This window comes from Danio rerio, chromosome 20 (assembly GCF_052040795.2).
Source record: "Danio rerio strain M-AB ecotype USA chromosome 20, GRCz13ab, whole genome shotgun sequence".
NCBI classification, from domain to species: domain Eukaryota; kingdom Metazoa; phylum Chordata; class Actinopteri; order Cypriniformes; family Danionidae; genus Danio; species Danio rerio.
In genome coordinates this window covers 50,655,149-50,673,196 of record NC_141040.1, presented here as the reverse complement: position 1 = coordinate 50,673,196, position 18,048 = coordinate 50,655,149, and the positions used below count along the sequence as shown (strand labels likewise).

The window sequence follows — 18,048 nt, the reverse complement described above, 5'->3', positions numbered from 1 at the left end:
TAGTTTTTATTCTCTACCTTTTTTCGCTCTATCATGTACAGCAATTTGGTCAACTCTGGTTGTATTTAAATGGGGTTTATAGATAAACATAGTATTGAGAAAGGATGTATTAAATCGATCAAGCTTTAATTTTAATGAGAGCATTATTTCTTAAAGCAGAAGATGCTCACTGTTGTGCAGCGTGTCCTGTGGTGTGAGCGCGTGCAGGTGCTCCTGGACCAATCGGATTGCAGCGTTACTCATCTCGTCAGATGCGGAGCGTGTTCGTGGTGCTACAGGAACTGTCTGACGCTGGGGAACTGAGGAAAACAGACAAGAATTATTATTGTTATCTACTATGTGACCCACACGAGTTTTAGGTCACAAGAAGCTTAAATTGATCACTCAACTGTGTGTATTCCTAAGTGCATGTATATATTTTCATTACTTTATAATGGTATTAATATTGCCTCTTTAAGAAGAATACAAAGGTGCAGTTTTTAAACACTGGTGGCAGTTGAAACAAAGTGTTGCTATGACCACAGTGTGTCTTCAGTCAACAAAAAGCACAGCACAGCTGAAGACAAAAGGTGTGTCCCAAATTACATACTTATGCACTATTCTACTCCATTGTGTAGTATAAATAGTGCAAGTAGTGTGTTTACACTGAAATTCTAAACATAAGTGTACTTTAATTACCTAGAAGATGCACTCATTCAACTGGTAAAATGAAGTGTAGAATGATGGACACTTCACACACTCAACGACAGCAGCTTGTAGAGAAAGGGGCAGAGATATCAGGCGCTCATGTTGGATATTTAATTATTTACTATTATTTTATTTATTTATTTTGGATTGTACAAGCAAAATTCTCCTATGAGAGTGATTATAGCACCTCCCGATGGTGAATGCGGTTATACTCATACAGATCATCCGTAAAGTATTCATATGGCTTCTCTTTTTCCATATTTTGTTACAGCCTTATTCCAAAATGGATTAAATTCATTAATTTCCTCAAAATTCGACACACAATACCCCTATTTGAAAAACACTGAAACTTAAAGGGTCACGAAACACCAAAACACATTTTTTGAGCTGTTGACAGTCGTATATGTGTCCCACACTGCTAAAAACACTATTAAGACACCTATATTTCACTAAAAAGTGTAAATTGGTTGTTTTTGCGTTATTTCAAGCAAATTCGTACTTCCGGTTTGAAACGAATTTTTGAAGCTGCGTCACGGTCATGACATAATAGCGTTGTATTCCAGCGTGCAGACTGGGCGTCTGTGCAAGAGTGTGTCTTATTACGTCTTACAGTGTGATGCATTAATGCATGAGTAAGGCTTGGTTCAAACCAATCAGCGCACTCTATTGTGCAACTTCATTAATATTCATCACTGTCAGAGTGTAGACAGCAGAGACGCCAAGTTGTGTTGGCAAAACAAGCGTGAAGTGTTGCTTTTATAGTTTGCTGCAGTTAAGTTTCGTTTTCATTTTCTCTCTGTGAGAGCTCAGCTGGATCACGTGTGGATTAACAGTGTACGCGACGCTCGACAACAATAAATTACGTGTCTAAGGAGGATTATTGTTTACCTGAGAGCTGTTCTCATCTGCAAATGCTGAGATCCGGATTCGCTTGTAGTCTTCTCTTCATAAAGACGCGGCTCTAGTTGCTGGTGATTGTCCTGTCTCTACAGATTTGGTATGTGAGCGACCAGTGCTCTTTGTTTATTCAGTTTGTTTGTATCTAACAAACTATTGCACAGAGTGTAAACACGTTAGCACCACAACCAAACTTTAACCTCGTGTAGGGTTTTTACCGCATTTAGTGACCGGAATAACACACGCGGCTTTCTGACACTACCTGTCGTGTGCATCTAAGTTTCTGGGAAATGCGGAGGTTTTTTTTCTCTCATTCGTCGTGCGGTATCAAACATTGCATGAAAAATACACGCTTAGAGCAGCTCCTCAAATCAAATATCTTGTGTGTCGCGAGGGGCATGAATGAATTCCCTGAATGAAAGAGCCAAACTGCAGTTAAAGTCCACCATTTAATAATTTGGCAAATAATTCGACTACAGATGTCCATGTAGGTTAAACACCATCACTTTCTCTTGTATGTGTGTGTGTGTATTTTGACTCTGAAACTCGCGCGTGCCCAAAGACACTCCCACACCATCCCACTTTTCTTCCTCCGACACTCCCCCCTAAACAGAGCTGGATTGTTTCGAGTTTCTTTCTACTGTTGAACACAAAGGAAGACATTTTGAAAAATGTTTAAAAAAAGGTGTTAATGACTTCTATAGTATTTTTATTCCTACTATAGATGTAAATGGCTGCATTTTCCCGCTACATCCTCCAGAATATCTTATTTGTGAAAAAATAAACCCATAAAAGTTTAGAACCATTTGAGTGCTAGTAAAATGACAAGGATATTTCAATTTTTGTGTGAACTATCCCTTTAATTAAAAAAGGGATAATATTAAATGACAACATCACCTTTGATACATTAGATCAACTTAGATTTGAGGTCAAATTGAGCAATGCAGGATAATAGTTTTTGAACAGTAATTATAAACCTGTGTATTGTGAAGTGGTCTTGTTGATGGATTCCTGAGCTTCTGAGATGGCTTTGAGGATCAGATTTTTGTTGGCTTGTTTTGCTGGTGGAAGAGTAGGCCTGCGAAAACACACAAAACACAAATTTGCCATTATTATGGGTGAACAATAAATTATTTATAATCATCCCAAAAATGCAGAGTAGGACGTACTTGCGCTCAGGTTTTGATGGCAGCGACACTTTGCTTGCAAGACCATAGTCTTCATCTTCCTCCTCCTCTTCTAGATCTTCAATCTCCAGTCCACGTTCATGACCTCTGTGAACCCGAACCACAGAACTGGCCACCGGCGCCTTACGTTTACGGGACAAATCCTACCAAATATATGACATTCACACAGGTTATGAGGAATTTCATTCATGCAATCAAGCTATGGAAGAATAAGAGTTTCTATGGAAGTATATCAGTAGCAAAACTTGTTTTGAAATAATGCAAATTGTAAATGTAATATGTAAACTGACAATGTATTTCTTGATTTAAATTTGCATTCTCCATGACGTACCCTTTCGTTATGTTCATGACTGTTTTTGCCCCATTGACTTTGACTATAACAACATTTTTGATTGCAAACGTTAATAGCGGCATATAATCATACATTCTTGATTGTTGGTGGTTTTTCTTGTTAGGAAAAGGTATAATGTTCTAGTTGATCATCAATTGGCAGCATGAAGCCTTTAGATAGGCCTGTGTTTCTGGCTTTTATATAGACATTGTTCTTAGAACACAAAATTACCCATTATGCTTTGCATGTATGCGGAAGGAGAATGCTAAGAACTTCCGGTCGGCAGCTGATGCGTGTAAACAGTCACATTCTAACAGCTTTGAAACAATAGTTTTACTCTATTTTACTTGGTTTTAATGTCTTTAAACTAATACTGTTGTCGATCAGCGCCACATCCTGGATTGATTTTTTTTTTTTTAAATGCGATCTAAGGATGGAAAACAACTGCTGAGGCATTTTCCCTTACCGTCAGACTGCACCTTTGTGTGGTTTTAATGGAGCCTCGCCATCGCTAAAGTCAACAGTTTCTGACTTTTTTCAAATATGTAACCTAAACAAATGTAATTCACCAAAATGTTTGACACACAAACACAGACACACAGACACACACACACACCCTGTCCCATTGACACATCGATTGAAAGACTGGCACAAAGTGAAAAAGAGGCATTTTCAAGTGACAGAAAAACACATACCATGGTAAATACTACACACAATCTAACTAAATAAAAACGGCTCCCGATTAGAACCAACAGAGTATCAAAAACTGACTTTTATTGGTCATTTTTGGAAATTGCATGACTTATAAGCTTACATACCTGTTAAGTTTCATGCCAGTAATCTGATTTGCTCTGTAATGCAGTGAAGTATTGTGTGTTTGTGTGTGTGTATATGTGAATTGAAGAGCCGCTGAGGTAACAGCTGACAGCTCGGGAACACGAACACACACACACACACACACACACACACACACACACACACACACACACACACACACACTGACGGCAGACACGTGAACTAGAAGAACGTTTTTTTTCTCGCGCACACATCTGACAGATTAACAGCTTTAACACACACCTTTCAAAGTTGTGTGTCACAAAAACACTCCGTAATCCACTCAAAACGTTTCTGAAACCCATTTTCAGAGCACAATTTACCCGTTGTGAACGCTGTAAACGCAAGTTCTAAGCAATCTACAGGAAGACGCTGGTCGCTATGGCGCCTTTCATGCAGCAGCCAAGAAAAAGGTCTATAGGAGTTCTATGGAGAGAGAGATAGTTTTAATTTTATTGCCATTACAGCTTCTATGGCTATCTCATGGCAAAAAAAAGATCAAGGTTACCACATTTTATAAATACCACTTTTCTATATTCTTAAAAAAGTCCTAAAAATTAAGTCATTAACAGAAAAAAATAATACAAAAGGTTAAATACATAAATAATAATAATAATAATAATAATGATAATATATATGATAAAAATCTAAAACAGTTTAAGGTTTCCCTTTGATAAAAATTCAACAATTTTAGAAGGATTTACATTTAAAAAAAATTCACTTAGAGTCTCTCCAGTTAAAAATTGTTGTCTAGGAACATTAAAAATGGGGCATTCCACAAGAATATTTTTAACAGTTTGTTTTTTGTTGCAATAAAGGCATTTTGGGGGTTCTTCTCCTTTGAGTAAATGATGAGTTCTATGGAGTAAAACAGCACATTATAATGTGTGTGCATAAATACACTTACTATGTGTATTATGTTCAGATAGCAAAGCTGCTTATTTACATTTTCTCAGACATATCAAGTAGAGCTGTAAACCTATACTAGTTACACGGATCGGTTCTCATACGATTATCATGCCATCGATTCAGTTCAATCCGAAATATCGGTGCATCATGGTGCATTGACGGTGCTTTTCATAGACAGTTTTATAGTTCCTTCACAGCAGCAATTTTTGTATTAAAATGTATGAATATATTAATATTTATATACTATTTGTAATACAATTTTGTCATTTAATACAACCAGTCAGATACATAAACTGTACCTTAAAACAACACAAGCATTAAGCAAATAATATAAACAAATATAAATATCCAGCTCACTTTCTGATCCTTGTCTAGTTCTCTTACACTCCTTTGATTGGTCACACCCTCAACAAAAACGGTTGCGATTGGCTCTTGCGCGCTGCGCTCTTTACTGATGAGTGATACTGATAAGCGGCAGGCGGCTGTGGCAATCACAGCTTATCCATGATAGACACGGTGGAGAAAACTCTGCAGACACGCGCTCGTGTCTGTATCTAAAAGTAATGCTGTAAAACAGCCGAGGGGAGAAGAAAAGTTATGCCAGCAGGTCAAATGGGCCACTGTTTGTGTGTGTGTGTGTGTGTGTGTGTGTGTGTGTGTGTGTGTGTGTGTGTGTGAGAGAGAGAGAGAGAGAGAGAAATGGAGTACTTTCTCTCAATTGCAGTGAAATAGGGGCTTCTACTTTAAATATCAGCGAAAGACTGATCCAGCAAACACACACAGTGAAATTGTGCACAGTTTATGAGTCAAGTCGTTGGAGCGTTGTAAATACTCGCGCTCCCCTCCCTCGCGACAGAGCGCATATGAGATAAATGACGTCAGTACATAATAACCGGTTCTGATTATTAGTGAACCGATACCAAATTGCCCGCGTCTGCATCGCGGTGCACCAAAGAAACAATTAATTTTGACACCCCTAATATCAAGATAAGTGGGCAAAGGTCTCTCTCACACACTAAACTCCCTATACAGGGCAGAAACTAAACTTTTTTGCACTGCAATTGATGATCAATAGTTAAAATTACAAAATGTCCCTCTTCCCAATAGGCAAAACCAGCAACTATCAAGAATGCATGATTATTATATACTCTCATGGCTTTGCAACCAAAAAATGTGATTATAATGAAAGCCAAAAACAGCAACCAACATAACGAAAGGGTAGTAATTTGAGTGTATTGTTGAATCTTTTAAAGTTTTAAAATAATTTTCCCAAAATGTGTGTCGAAAATCATTCCATTTGCTGAAACACAGAGAAAGATGTGGCCAAATTAAGACTCAAAATCCCCCCAGAGTGGATGAAAACATCCCTAACAGCACACAAGGGTTAAGCACTTTTCAAAGCTTTCATGAAACCATATGAGCCCTTTAAAATGTGCAGAAAAATAAATGGATGAAAATAAAAGCTTGTGAATGTGGACTGACCCTGCTGCTCTCTGCTGAGCTCCTGTAGCCTCGCTCTGACCTGTCTTGACCTCTGGAGATGTCAGATGATCTGTACGTGTCTGCTGTCTGTCTCGAGGACTCCACTGCAGGTCTCTGCCTCTCTGCTGTTGAACGGCTGTATAAAGCCTGACTGTGACCAGAAGTCAAGCTATGCTCCACGGGGTCATAGGAAATGAGGTCATCATCTAGATCTGGCTTGATGTCAATCACAGCTTCAGCTGATGCCTCCATCAGCGGTTTGACGGCGGATGTTAATCTGGAGGGTCTTTCAGAAGAGCCTCTCTTACTAGAGAACACAAAAACAGGAGAGTTTGTGATTATTAGTATTTTTTTATTTATTCCTCCATTATTCCTTTGGTGTTTGTTCTTAAAGGAATACTCCAATTTTCCTCCAAACATGCTCATTTTACATTTGACATAGCATAAATTTTTGAATCCTTTATGAATTAATGAATTTCCTTCTGTAGTTACATCTTGTACTGAGACTAGGGTTGTAACGGTATGAATTTTTTACGGTATGATAATCGTCTAAAACAATACCACGGTTTGACGGTTTCGCGGTATACGGTATTAAATAGTAATTCTCATAGCAAAGACCCTGAAAAGAATAAGAACACGTTTTCTGACTGAACAAAGGTTTTATTTCAACTAACTTTTGAAAGAACCATTTTAATAGAACTATAGAAGTCTTTTATAAAAATAAACTGAAAAATCTCCCATTTTAATAAATTAAATTAGAAGGAATAAACAAGCAGGGTCTTTTAAGATTAGACAAAAATAAACTTAAACTGTCCTTCCTTATAAGCAGGATAAATGGGAGACCAAAAGTGCAATACCAAGTTTATGGCTGTAAACATGTATTTAAAGCGTTGTTTTTTTCAGTCTAGGTTGTGATGAAGAAATGTAAGCATGTTGAGATTTTCAGGACTTAATCTTGACCGCTGAGGTGAGAGAATGTGTCCACTTGTACAATGAACAAATAAAAAAATAAGAAATAATGTGTCAAAGTCCAAATAAACATGGTGCAAATCCTCAGTAAAAAAATAGATATAAATATTTACTATACTATAAATAGTTACATAACGAAACTAGATTCAATATGGAACATCCTTAGGTTTTATGTGCCAGCATGGATATGGTTGTCTGTGGATATGGATTTGGATGTGGTTGTCTGCAATGCAGACAAACAGCTGCATCTTCATTTGTGTCTTTTGAAAACAGCAAGAGCAGCACTTCGTCTTTGCTGTGTCACTGTTTTGTCATGTTTCTGTGTTGCTGTGCATGCAAAAGTACTTAGTATGAGAATTATTTCATGCAAAACTTTTTTTTTTTGCGTTTTATTTAGCCGCGCATAAATGTATGCCTATCTCTCATTCTGTGTTGTTCAAAAAGCTTGGTCCACAAACAAAAGTGAAACCTATGCTTATTGGTTGTGATATAGCGAGTTTGAACCAATCTGGGCATGGAGGAGGGACAATGCATCAATGTATCGTGTCTGGTTTGTCCGGAGACACAGTGACGAGCGTTTCTTTGTCAAATCAGCGTTGTCAAATTTTGATGACGTAACCGCACTGATTCCGGAGCCTCTGAAAGTCCGAATGTTATGTGATACAGCACTGGAAAGCTGAGATTCTCTTCTTTATGCCAATCTTTGAATTGTATGAATCGGATCAGCGGATCAAAAGTTATTAAACATTTAAGAGCAATACTTATTTTTAGCCGCGGGCAGCTGTCTCGGTCTTTAAGGGTTAAAACCGTTGATATGCAATTGTTCATGGTATGATAATCGTGCACGTTCAAATCGTGGTAAACCGTCATACCGGTATATTGTCACAACCCTAACTGAGACAGATGGAAAATAAACAGTTGCTATTTTTCTAGACTATGATTATTAGTCATTTATATAATCGTTATTAACGATTATCATTAAATTGATTGATCATTAGTTAATGATTTGATTATTATTTGTCATTTTTATTGTGTTATTATATTTTATTATTATTTTCCTATAATTATTGCTTTATAATTATTATTATTATTATTCTATATTGTTATTATCTTATGACTGTGTGGCTTCAAGCGACACTTGCTATCATGAGTGAGAGAATGTCTCCATTTCAAGGTCTGTATTGTTTTTGGACAATGTTGTGAAGCAGTAATTTTCCATTGCTGTTGCTTGTGCAATCTGACATGATGACAATGACACAAATCATAAAAATAAAGCTTCTTTATTTTGGTCTCTTGTCAAGACGAGATCCAAAATGGTAGGGATTAAGCCAGTTTAATGCACAAACTTTTTCTCTCTCTCATATTTCACTTGTCATTCTGTTCCATTGCTCACCCTTTTTTGCAGTTTGAACCGTGTCAAACGCACAAAACAGCCAACTTGCACCACAGAATGTCTAGTTATTTCTTTGCATTGACTTCACGTGTAAATCTCTTACACTTAATCCGGTCTGCTTACTGCACAGGCTGCAAAACAACTTTCGCCACCCTCATGTAATGATTGTGAGGGTGCAGGTGAGATGTCATTTTTCGAGAGACACTCAAATACATCACGTGTGCTGTGTATGCAGCCTCATAAGTCATGTAAAACATTTAATTGCAAACTGAAATAAATATATTTTGATCATATGGTTTGGAATTAATTATTTTATGAGATTATTTACATTTTAACAAATTGTTTTTGCATTTTAACAAAGAAATTTTGCAGGATTGTGAACATTTGTGACTTTTTGTTGATTTTGTGTTGGATTCAGCAATCGTGAAAAACTATGGGCTCTGAATAGCACTTGTTGGATTTATCCTGGTCAGACGAAGTATGAGGATTGAATCATACTCTAAGTTTATTCAATAAACTCAGCTCTTTCTTTATCATCATCACTTCATCTCCTGCTTCAGCTCTTCTCTTGTTTTCTCAGTCAACTCCTATATTGAGAGGAGATTGTTAATTCAGTTGAACACTGGTTAACAGGTTTGAGTATTGGGCTGCTATGCTGGCTTTTGTCTGGATACCCAAAAAAACAGACATTTTCTGACAGGATCTGGCATCCGGGGTAGATCTTATTTATCTGACATGGAGAGTGTGATCTAACATCCTCATTTTTAAGTCACTTTGGATAAAAGCATCAGCTTAATAAATGTAAAAAGTAAAAGTAAGTTTATTCACTTTTCAACAGCATAAACGCATTAAAAATAAAAATAAATAAATATAAAGACTAAATAACAGAAAGTGTAACTGTTTGTAACCACTTGAGGAAGAGTAAAGACTGCATTATTAAATTGACTTTCTCTATTTCTATTATATTCTATGTTGTTGGTACATGTATTTGGGATGTCATGCTTTTTGTGCAGCACTTTGGTCAGCAGACACGGTTTAAAATGTGCTTTAGAAATAAAACAAAACACAACTGAAAAAAAAGGCCTTGGCTGTTATCTGAAAGATTGCGCAAACACTGGGCTAAGACAAAACATACTATCTCCAAAGACAGCTGCAAAGGCATCAGGCGTCTGTGTATGCATTCAAATGCAGCATTCTTTAAAAGGCTTTGACTGTGTGTATGCTAGAGTACACTTCTAAAAATGAAGTTTATTTTGGGCTTTAAAGGTCCTGTAAAGTGCTTTTTTTAAATGTGCATTTTTGCAATGCGTGACGTAATATGAACTGAAACACGAAGACCGAGCAGGACACAGGAGACTCTCACCCTTGTTAAAAATAGTCAATAGAGTTTCATTTTTATGGTGGCTCTGACAGTGAGAGTGGTTGAGCTCAAGTGCATATAGAAATAGAGTTTTGAAGGACTGGAACCAGTCAGATACTAGTAAGCACATGACTAGTAAGCACAAGTGATGTCAAAAAAAAAATCATGGATGCAAACTGCAAGCTTTGGCTGTTTTTATCATCTTAATGTGAATTTTGTCTGTTTTGGAGCACTTCCTTAAATAAAATGAAAACTCTATGATGTTGAAAAAAATCAGAATTTTTTATTGTTTTTTAAAGATTTTTATTTTTAATCCCTCTGGGAAAGATGCCTCTAGAAGCAATGTTGCTGAAAAAGCCATTAATGTACTCTTAAATATTAAATACCTGGCCCGGTTTTCATGAGCAGAGCTGGAAACGCGTCCCTCCGCTTTATCAGAGCGTGAGCTGGAAACAGCAATAGCGCGAGGCTCAGCTCCTCTCCTGCTGTTTTCTGCTGGGATGCTGGTCTCTGAGTGAACAACGGATGGACCGAGAGATGGGGGCTCTGCAGAAGAATACAAATGTTAAAGCAAAGCCATGTACCACAGGATTAAAAGACATGATTGCTTACAACGTCTACAAAACATACCAACTGCAACAGATCTCAGCTTCTCCAGAACACCATGTAACCTAGAACAAACACAAAGCTCGTTTTAAACCTTCTCAATACTGGGATGATGATAAAAAAACAAAGCACAACTTTATAAAGATGGACAATACAAATACACATTCTCTTGGTGCTACATTGAACAAAAAGTAAACTCACATACACATATACATCCACATAAAGAGTTCAGATGCAAAATCCTCTAAATCCATCAGACCTCTTTTCTTGTAAATGAGCATTTTCTATTAGGCTCCTCTAATTAGGTTCACAAGTTTCATTTTATATGTAATGAAAAGGTTATTATCTAGTAAATAAAATAGCTTTTTTTTTTTCTTCGATAATGTCACTTTAGACAATTCATTGGTTTTTAACAAGGGAGATTTTCTTTTGTGTCAAAACCAGCTAAATCTGTAATTGTACTTTTAATTATTATTTAATTATTCTTTACCTATTTATTTATTTATTTATTTTTTACAATAATTTCTCTGTTACTTTCACTCTCAAGACTGTACATTCTCTGTAATATGTTAAAACATTTTGATGTTAATGTTTTGTGAATATGGGCATACAATAAATTTTTTTTTTTTTTAAAGTGGCTAAATCCACTGCTTTAAAAACAAAAAACAAAAAAAACAGCTAAGTCCACGTCTGCTTTTTTTTGTTTTGCAAAAACCTCTAAATCCACATATTGAGATAAGACAGTGCATTTAGTTGGAAATCCCTAAAGATGCCATTAGAGATAATTTTAACAAACATAAAACACATTACACAAACCACCCAAAATTAAAAGTAGATAAATCTGTTCATTCTGCTGTGATAAACCAAGGAAAAAGCAGAAGGAAAATGAATGAATGATATCTGTCAAGTAACTGCTTTAATTGCATTAAAACTGACATTAATTAAATCAGAACTGACAACCGATTATTAGGATGTTTGGGATTTAAATTTAATGCAAGTAGAGCAATGTAAACATGGCAAACATTGTAAGCTGAGCTTGGTAGATTCAAATATTGTAGTGTAAAAACATTGTGAAACATCAATATCTGGGTATTTTCCATTAATATAAAAGGCTTATCAGACTTATATGTATTATGAAGTAATACAAATACTGTATAGTTTACATTAACCTTTTAAAAAATAGCAAAAAAACACAAGGTAGGCCTACTGGACAAAAAAGGGATGCCTCTCAGACAATTTTATAAGCGGTCATTCATTCATTCTGACCATACTCAAGGTCTTGGTCTCTTGTTTATCCTCACAGCATCCACATGGGATAAAAGAACGGCATCTTAACTCTGTCTTTCGTGAAATTAAGTTGCTGTTTAATGTATAGTAAATCCAGGACTAAATTTATCTCTGAACACGCCAGATCCAGAACCTCTGAAATCTGATCCAGCACCTCAATTTACCGATCCCCCTCTCCAACCGCTCTCCTCCCCCATCCGCTGTTCACTATCACTTTCTTCCGTGACTCACCAACCCTCTTCACTTTCATCTGCGACAACCCCTCGCTCTTCACTTTCGTCCACAACACCTCTCCATAATCGGGTAGCATGCCAGATCCGTTACCCCGATCTGTTCCGGGACCTCACAATTCACAAATTAGTAAACCGGACAGGTTCATCAAGTTCATCAAAGTCAGTCTTTTAAAATCGATAGCGGAATAAATCAGTCTCCTCATAAAAGCCGGCCTATCAGCCTGAAAACATATGATTCGATTCACACCTTCTGATGGGTTCACGGGATACAGCGGCTTTTGCTGTCAAAGGCAGGTGGCGCTTAGCGGTTTTTACATTTAGCAGACGCTTTCATCCAAAGTGACTTACAAATGAGGACAAGGAAGCAATTTACACAACTATAAGAGCAACAATGAATAAGTGCTGTAGGTAAGTTTCAGGTATGTAAAGAAAGTGTAAAAAGCAAAAACATTAGTAATTTTATATATATATATATATATATATATATATATATATATATATATATATATATATATATATATATATTTATTTATTTATTTTTTTGTAGTTAGTGGAGGAGTCAGAGAGGGAATTGCATATTAGTAAGGAAAATGGAGACTAAATAGTTGAGTTTTTAGTCGTTTTTGAAGTCAGCGAGTGATTTTGCCCTTCTGATGCAGTTAGGGAGTTCATTCCACCAACTGGGCATATTGAGCCCGAGCGTTCGGGAAAGTTTTTTCTTCCCTCATTGGGATGGAACCACGAGGCGAAGTTCATTCACAGAACGCAAGTTTCTGGAGGGCACATGAATTTGCAGAAGTGAGAGCAGATAAGAAGGAGCGCAGCCAGAAGTCGCTTTGTAAGCAAACATCAGAGCTTTGAATTTGATGTGAGCAGCAACTGGCAGCCAGTGCAAACGGATGAGTAGCGGTTTTTGCCAAAAAACTGGTATTTCTGAATGCCCTGACACTGGAATTTGGATGATTAGAAGCAAATCTATTTATTGATGGTGTACTATGTGCCTAAAGCACTCACTCAATGTCATTATCTCATTTTTGGCAGAAGTGCATCTGAACTCTTCATGTGTGTATGTATGTATGTATGTATGTATGTATGTATGCATGTATGTATATATATATATATATATATATATATATATATATATAGTACTGTTAGCATGATTTATTGGTTTGTTTTCTTTATTTTTGAGAGAAAAACATTGATCAAGCAAGCATTAAACTGGTTAAAAAGTGAAAAAATGTTTTGTAAAAACTGTTATTTTAAATTTTATATTCATTAAATAAAAAAATTAATATATGGTTCCCACAAACATATAAAACCGCATAACCATTTTCAACATTGCTAAAACATATATATTTTTCCATCATCTGCATATTTGAATGATTTCATGTGACCCTGAAGGAAGTGAGTAGTTATGCTGAAAATTCCACTTTGCATCATAGGAATAAATTGTATTTTTAAATATATTTAAAACAAAAAACCTATTAACTAACATTGTAATAATATTTCCAAATATAACCCTTTTATTGCATTTCTGATCATGAAAATGTTGCCTCGGTGAGCATGAGAGACTTCTTTTATAGAACATTTAGTCATTTTCACATCTCACCCTAGAAACAGGGAGACTTTCACCTACCATACGGTGAATTTGATTGTATTGTTGCCTAGAAACAAGGACAGGTCGTCTGCCATCTGCTGTGGGTTCTTCTTATTGGCCACCATGACCATGATGTAATCTGGGAGCTCCTCGTCTGACAGAGACACACAATAACATGTTTAATCTGATCTGAAAACTATCAGAGAACCACAACATGAAAGCCGAAACACTTTAACTAAAGCAGAATTTAAATGAATCATTAACTTAAAAATAAATCATCTTCCACTTGTTCCAAACCTGTTTGAGTTTCTTTCTTCTTATGAACACAGAACACGATATTTTGAAGAATGTTGTGGTAATGTGAATGTAATGTATTTTTAATTTAATGCCATGTCAGCTACCAATGCATTATGGCAAGAATGTTTCAATAATAATTAAACAATTAAAAACAACAAACAAATGTACGAAGACCTAGAAGGGACGTTATGGTGGGGAAAAAAGTGGGAGGAAAAAAAACAGTGCTAGATATTTTTATTCTATACGCTCCTGTTTTTGCAGAGATTCTCCCGTATTTTATTATTCTATCTCGCTTTTATCCTATCATTAAGTATTTTCCCATATTTCTTGTTAATTGTTAATCTTGAAAGCACACTGAAATTAATATAAAAATGTCTGCATTCACTTTCATTCCATTAAAGCTGTGTTGATCATCGCCAGGCCCACACAGAAACTGCGCGTGCAGAAATCTGCAGATTTTTAACCCATCATTGAGTCTATGTATTTACTTGTGTAGATGTGTGTAAATTTAGATTTATTTTGTTTTTAAAATAATTTCACTAATATTATTGTGATATAATAATAGTAATATTAAAATATTCACATGATTTATTTACAGTACAGTTTGTAAAGTAATATAATCTGTCTTTTAGTAGATATTATATGAGAGACTTGCTTTGTTTACCAATTAAGTGGCTTTAATTGCATTGTAAACATTAAATACAAGTTTAAAAAATATATATATTATTCTTTATTTCATAAATTAAGTTTTAAGTTATGATACTCCTAAAATCATTCCGCATAAATCCGCACAATTTTTTTTTTACAAAATTCTTCGCAGAAATAGCAAAAAATATCTGCAAATTCTGTTTGGCCCTAATCTTCGCCCGTCATATGCAACCTCTGAATCAGTGAATGCATGTATAAGTGCTGACCGATGGACGCGCTCCGTATGATAAACTGATCCCAGATCAGCTTCTGTACACAATGGAAGTCAATAGCCAGTAACATTTTTAAACAGATGTCTATAAAAAAAAATAAAAACATATAGACATTTTAGAATACTTGACGGTAAGTGAGCATTTTTTGAACTTTGGGCGAAGTATCCCTTTATGGATTGGAAGATAAATTCCAAAATCCAAATACAGCAAAATTATTCAATTAATTTTGCGCAAATAGCTGTGGCAGGCACATATAATGCTGGGAGGTATTTGTTGCAGCTGCCCCTGTCACTCAAAGATTTTACCCTTACTGTGTTTTACTTTACTCTGCACGGTTAGTTTGGTTGTTAATATTTTGTTTACAGTGTTCATACACATTTTTACTACTAAAATTCCCTGACTTTTGAAAGACTTTCAAATAAATTTTTATGACTTAATGTTTCATGCAATGTCTGTGGTAAAAGAAAAACAATGCATGTTCAAATTTATTACAGCATATCTTAAAACACGCAACAATCTATGTAGTTCAAATCTATATCTATGTGAAATTGATTTAGATAATGCTTACACCGCACTAATAATGTAAGAGTATGTGATTGGGCAGAAACAGAAAAGAAATAAATAACCTATATTCAAGTATATACATATCTGTTTCAATGACTTTTACAAAACTTTATGAGTTTTTCTCTTTTCCAAAACTTTTCCAGGTCTGGAAAATGCCATGTCAAAATTCCATGACTTTTCCAGTTTTTCAATGACCATTTATTCACACTGATGTGACTTTACTTCGATTGTAAAATATTTCACTGCACACAGCAGTGACACTCTCCAAATAAAAGTTTGTCATTAATTTCATACACATTTTATTCTTTTGGCACAAAACTAGATCGTGTTTATATGTACTTTTGTGAGATCTTACCCACATAAGCGCCAAACTCCTGCAGCTTTCCCTTGATAGCCGTCTGAAAACAAGAAATGACAAATAATGGAATTAATAAAATTGAAGTAAAGTTAGTTTTATAGTCACACATTCAGACTTTCTCCTTAATATTATCACTTCAGAAAAGTATTATCTGCAAATACTAATTAGTGAACTCATATAAGCAGCCAATGACTATCCAAGTACAACGTTGTTTACGGTTAATAAAATAGTGCTAATGTTGATCTGGTCACTCTTACATGTGATTGCAGACCGAATATTTAAAATTTACATGGTAAACAATATAGGGAGCGAGTCACAAGTTGTCACTAAACGAATGTACGAATATATAACAAACTTTACCTCAATATAAATAACTTTAACTACATTTAGACACTGACGTTTAGCGACCACCTTTGACCTTTTCAAAACAATACTGTAGTGAAAACATGGTACAACAAACAACAACCAGGCAATTTGCAATATATTAGTACTTGACGTTATTTACACAACGTCCTTCACATAATAACGTACTAAGTTAATGTTACTTCGTGCAAAACATTACCATCACAACAAACACCAATAAAAGCCAAAGCATATTTATTCTTATAAATAGACAAAGCACGTCTAATAAAAGAGAGATATAAAACCTAGAAGAACGGGAAATACGCACTTACAACAAACAACATGTATCGAAACATAAGCTAAGCTAGCATGCTAAAAAGCGGTGAGTGCTAAGCATTTGAAACGGTTTACCCTTATTTTCTTGCTAATCTCCGTTCCGATCTCCATGTTTATTTGGTTTTTGCTTCACTCTCGGACTTAAAAGACTATTTAAATTAGGAGAACATTAGGAAAAGAAGAAAGAGGAAGGATTTTGTTGTGGCTAGGCCTCGCGTGAAGCTTATCTATTCTTACTGCGCATGCGCGGCCCATTCAGTACTATGTTTAGAGTGTTTTTGCAAAACAGATCACTCGTTTGTAGATATCATGATGGACTGTTGTTGTAATCAAATTTACGAGTGCCAAAAGTCTACTACTGATATAAATGTATTGGGTTAAATAATAACAACAATAATAATTGAATAATTGAAAAGTATTCATTTATTCATTTTATTTTCGGCTTAGTTCCTTTATTAATCAGGGGTCACCACAGCGGAATGAACCGCCAACTTATCCAGCATGTGTTTTACACAGCAGATGCCCTTTCAGCTGCAACCCACCACTGGGAAACAACCATACACATCTTTCACACACATACACTAGCTAGTTTATTCTATTCACCCTCAGCACATGTCTTTGGACTGTGGAGGAAACCTGAGGACCTGGCGGAAACCCACTCCAACATGGGGAGAACATGCAAACTCCAAACAGAAATCCCAACTGAACCAGTCGGTACTCGAACCAGCAATCTTCTTGCTGTGAGGAGATCCCACTGCGCCGCCGTTATGTTCCAAATAGAAACATCAAAAAATAGAAACCCAGAATACAAAAATTATAGAAAAGATTTCTGTCCTAAAACTCAGTGTTTGAAGGACGTTTCCATGTCAGACAACAGTTTTATTTATTTATTTCTATTTATGTCTTATTTTGCTATTTTTCTTGTTCAAAACCAGTTTTGCTGAATATTTGGTTCAGAATGTATGTGGCGTAATCTTCGAAAAGACTTTATTGAAGAGCGAGCACCTTGCATTTAGTTTTTATACTTTGTATCATTAATTTTCCTTCGCCTTATTCCCTTATTCATCAGAGTTTGCCACTGTGGAATGAACCGCCAACTATTCCAGCAAATGTTTAACACAGCGTTTTCCCTCTCAGCAGCAACTCAGTTCTGGGAAACACACATTCGCACACATACATTATGGAGGAAACCACACCAAAACAAGGAGAACATGCAAACTCCACACAGAAATGCCAACTGTCCCAGCCGCGGCTCGAACCAGTGACCTTTTTGCTGTGAGGTGACAGTGCTAACCACTGAGCCACCATGTCGCCCATACTTTCATTCATTAATTTTCTTTTCAGCTTAGTCCCATTATTCATGAGGGGTCGGCACTGTGGAATGAACCACCAACTATTCCAGCATATGTTTTACACAGCGGATGCCCTTTCAGCTGCAACCCAGTACTGGGAAACACCC

The 18,048-nt window shown here is 35.9% G+C and overlaps 2 protein-coding genes across 15 annotated transcripts in view; both read right to left on the bottom strand.

Annotated features, from left to right (window-relative positions):
- flvcr2b (FLVCR choline and putative heme transporter 2b) overlaps positions 1-18,048 on the bottom strand; it is a 343,389-nt gene that overhangs the window by 160,567 nt on the left and 164,774 nt on the right. The gene's annotated exons all lie outside the window — the stretch shown is intronic.
- The window catches only part of zc3h14 (zinc finger CCCH-type containing 14), a 55,430-nt gene that overhangs the window by 15,883 nt on the left and 21,499 nt on the right, over positions 1-18,048 (bottom strand). For 9 of the 14 annotated variants that reach the window (XM_087297427.1, XM_087297433.1, XM_087297430.1 and 6 more), the window contains 8 exons: positions 15,909-15,951; positions 13,812-13,926; positions 10,680-10,720; positions 10,436-10,595; positions 6,328-6,634; positions 2,754-2,914; positions 2,562-2,662; positions 171-299 (listed from right to left, as the gene is read on the bottom strand). In XM_087297427.1, the coding sequence (XP_087153553.1) occupies positions 171-299; positions 2,562-2,662; positions 2,754-2,914; positions 6,328-6,634; positions 10,436-10,595; positions 10,680-10,720; positions 13,812-13,903 (991 nt within the window). In that variant the 5' untranslated portion in view covers positions 13,904-13,926; positions 15,909-15,951. 14 annotated transcript variants of the gene reach the window in all.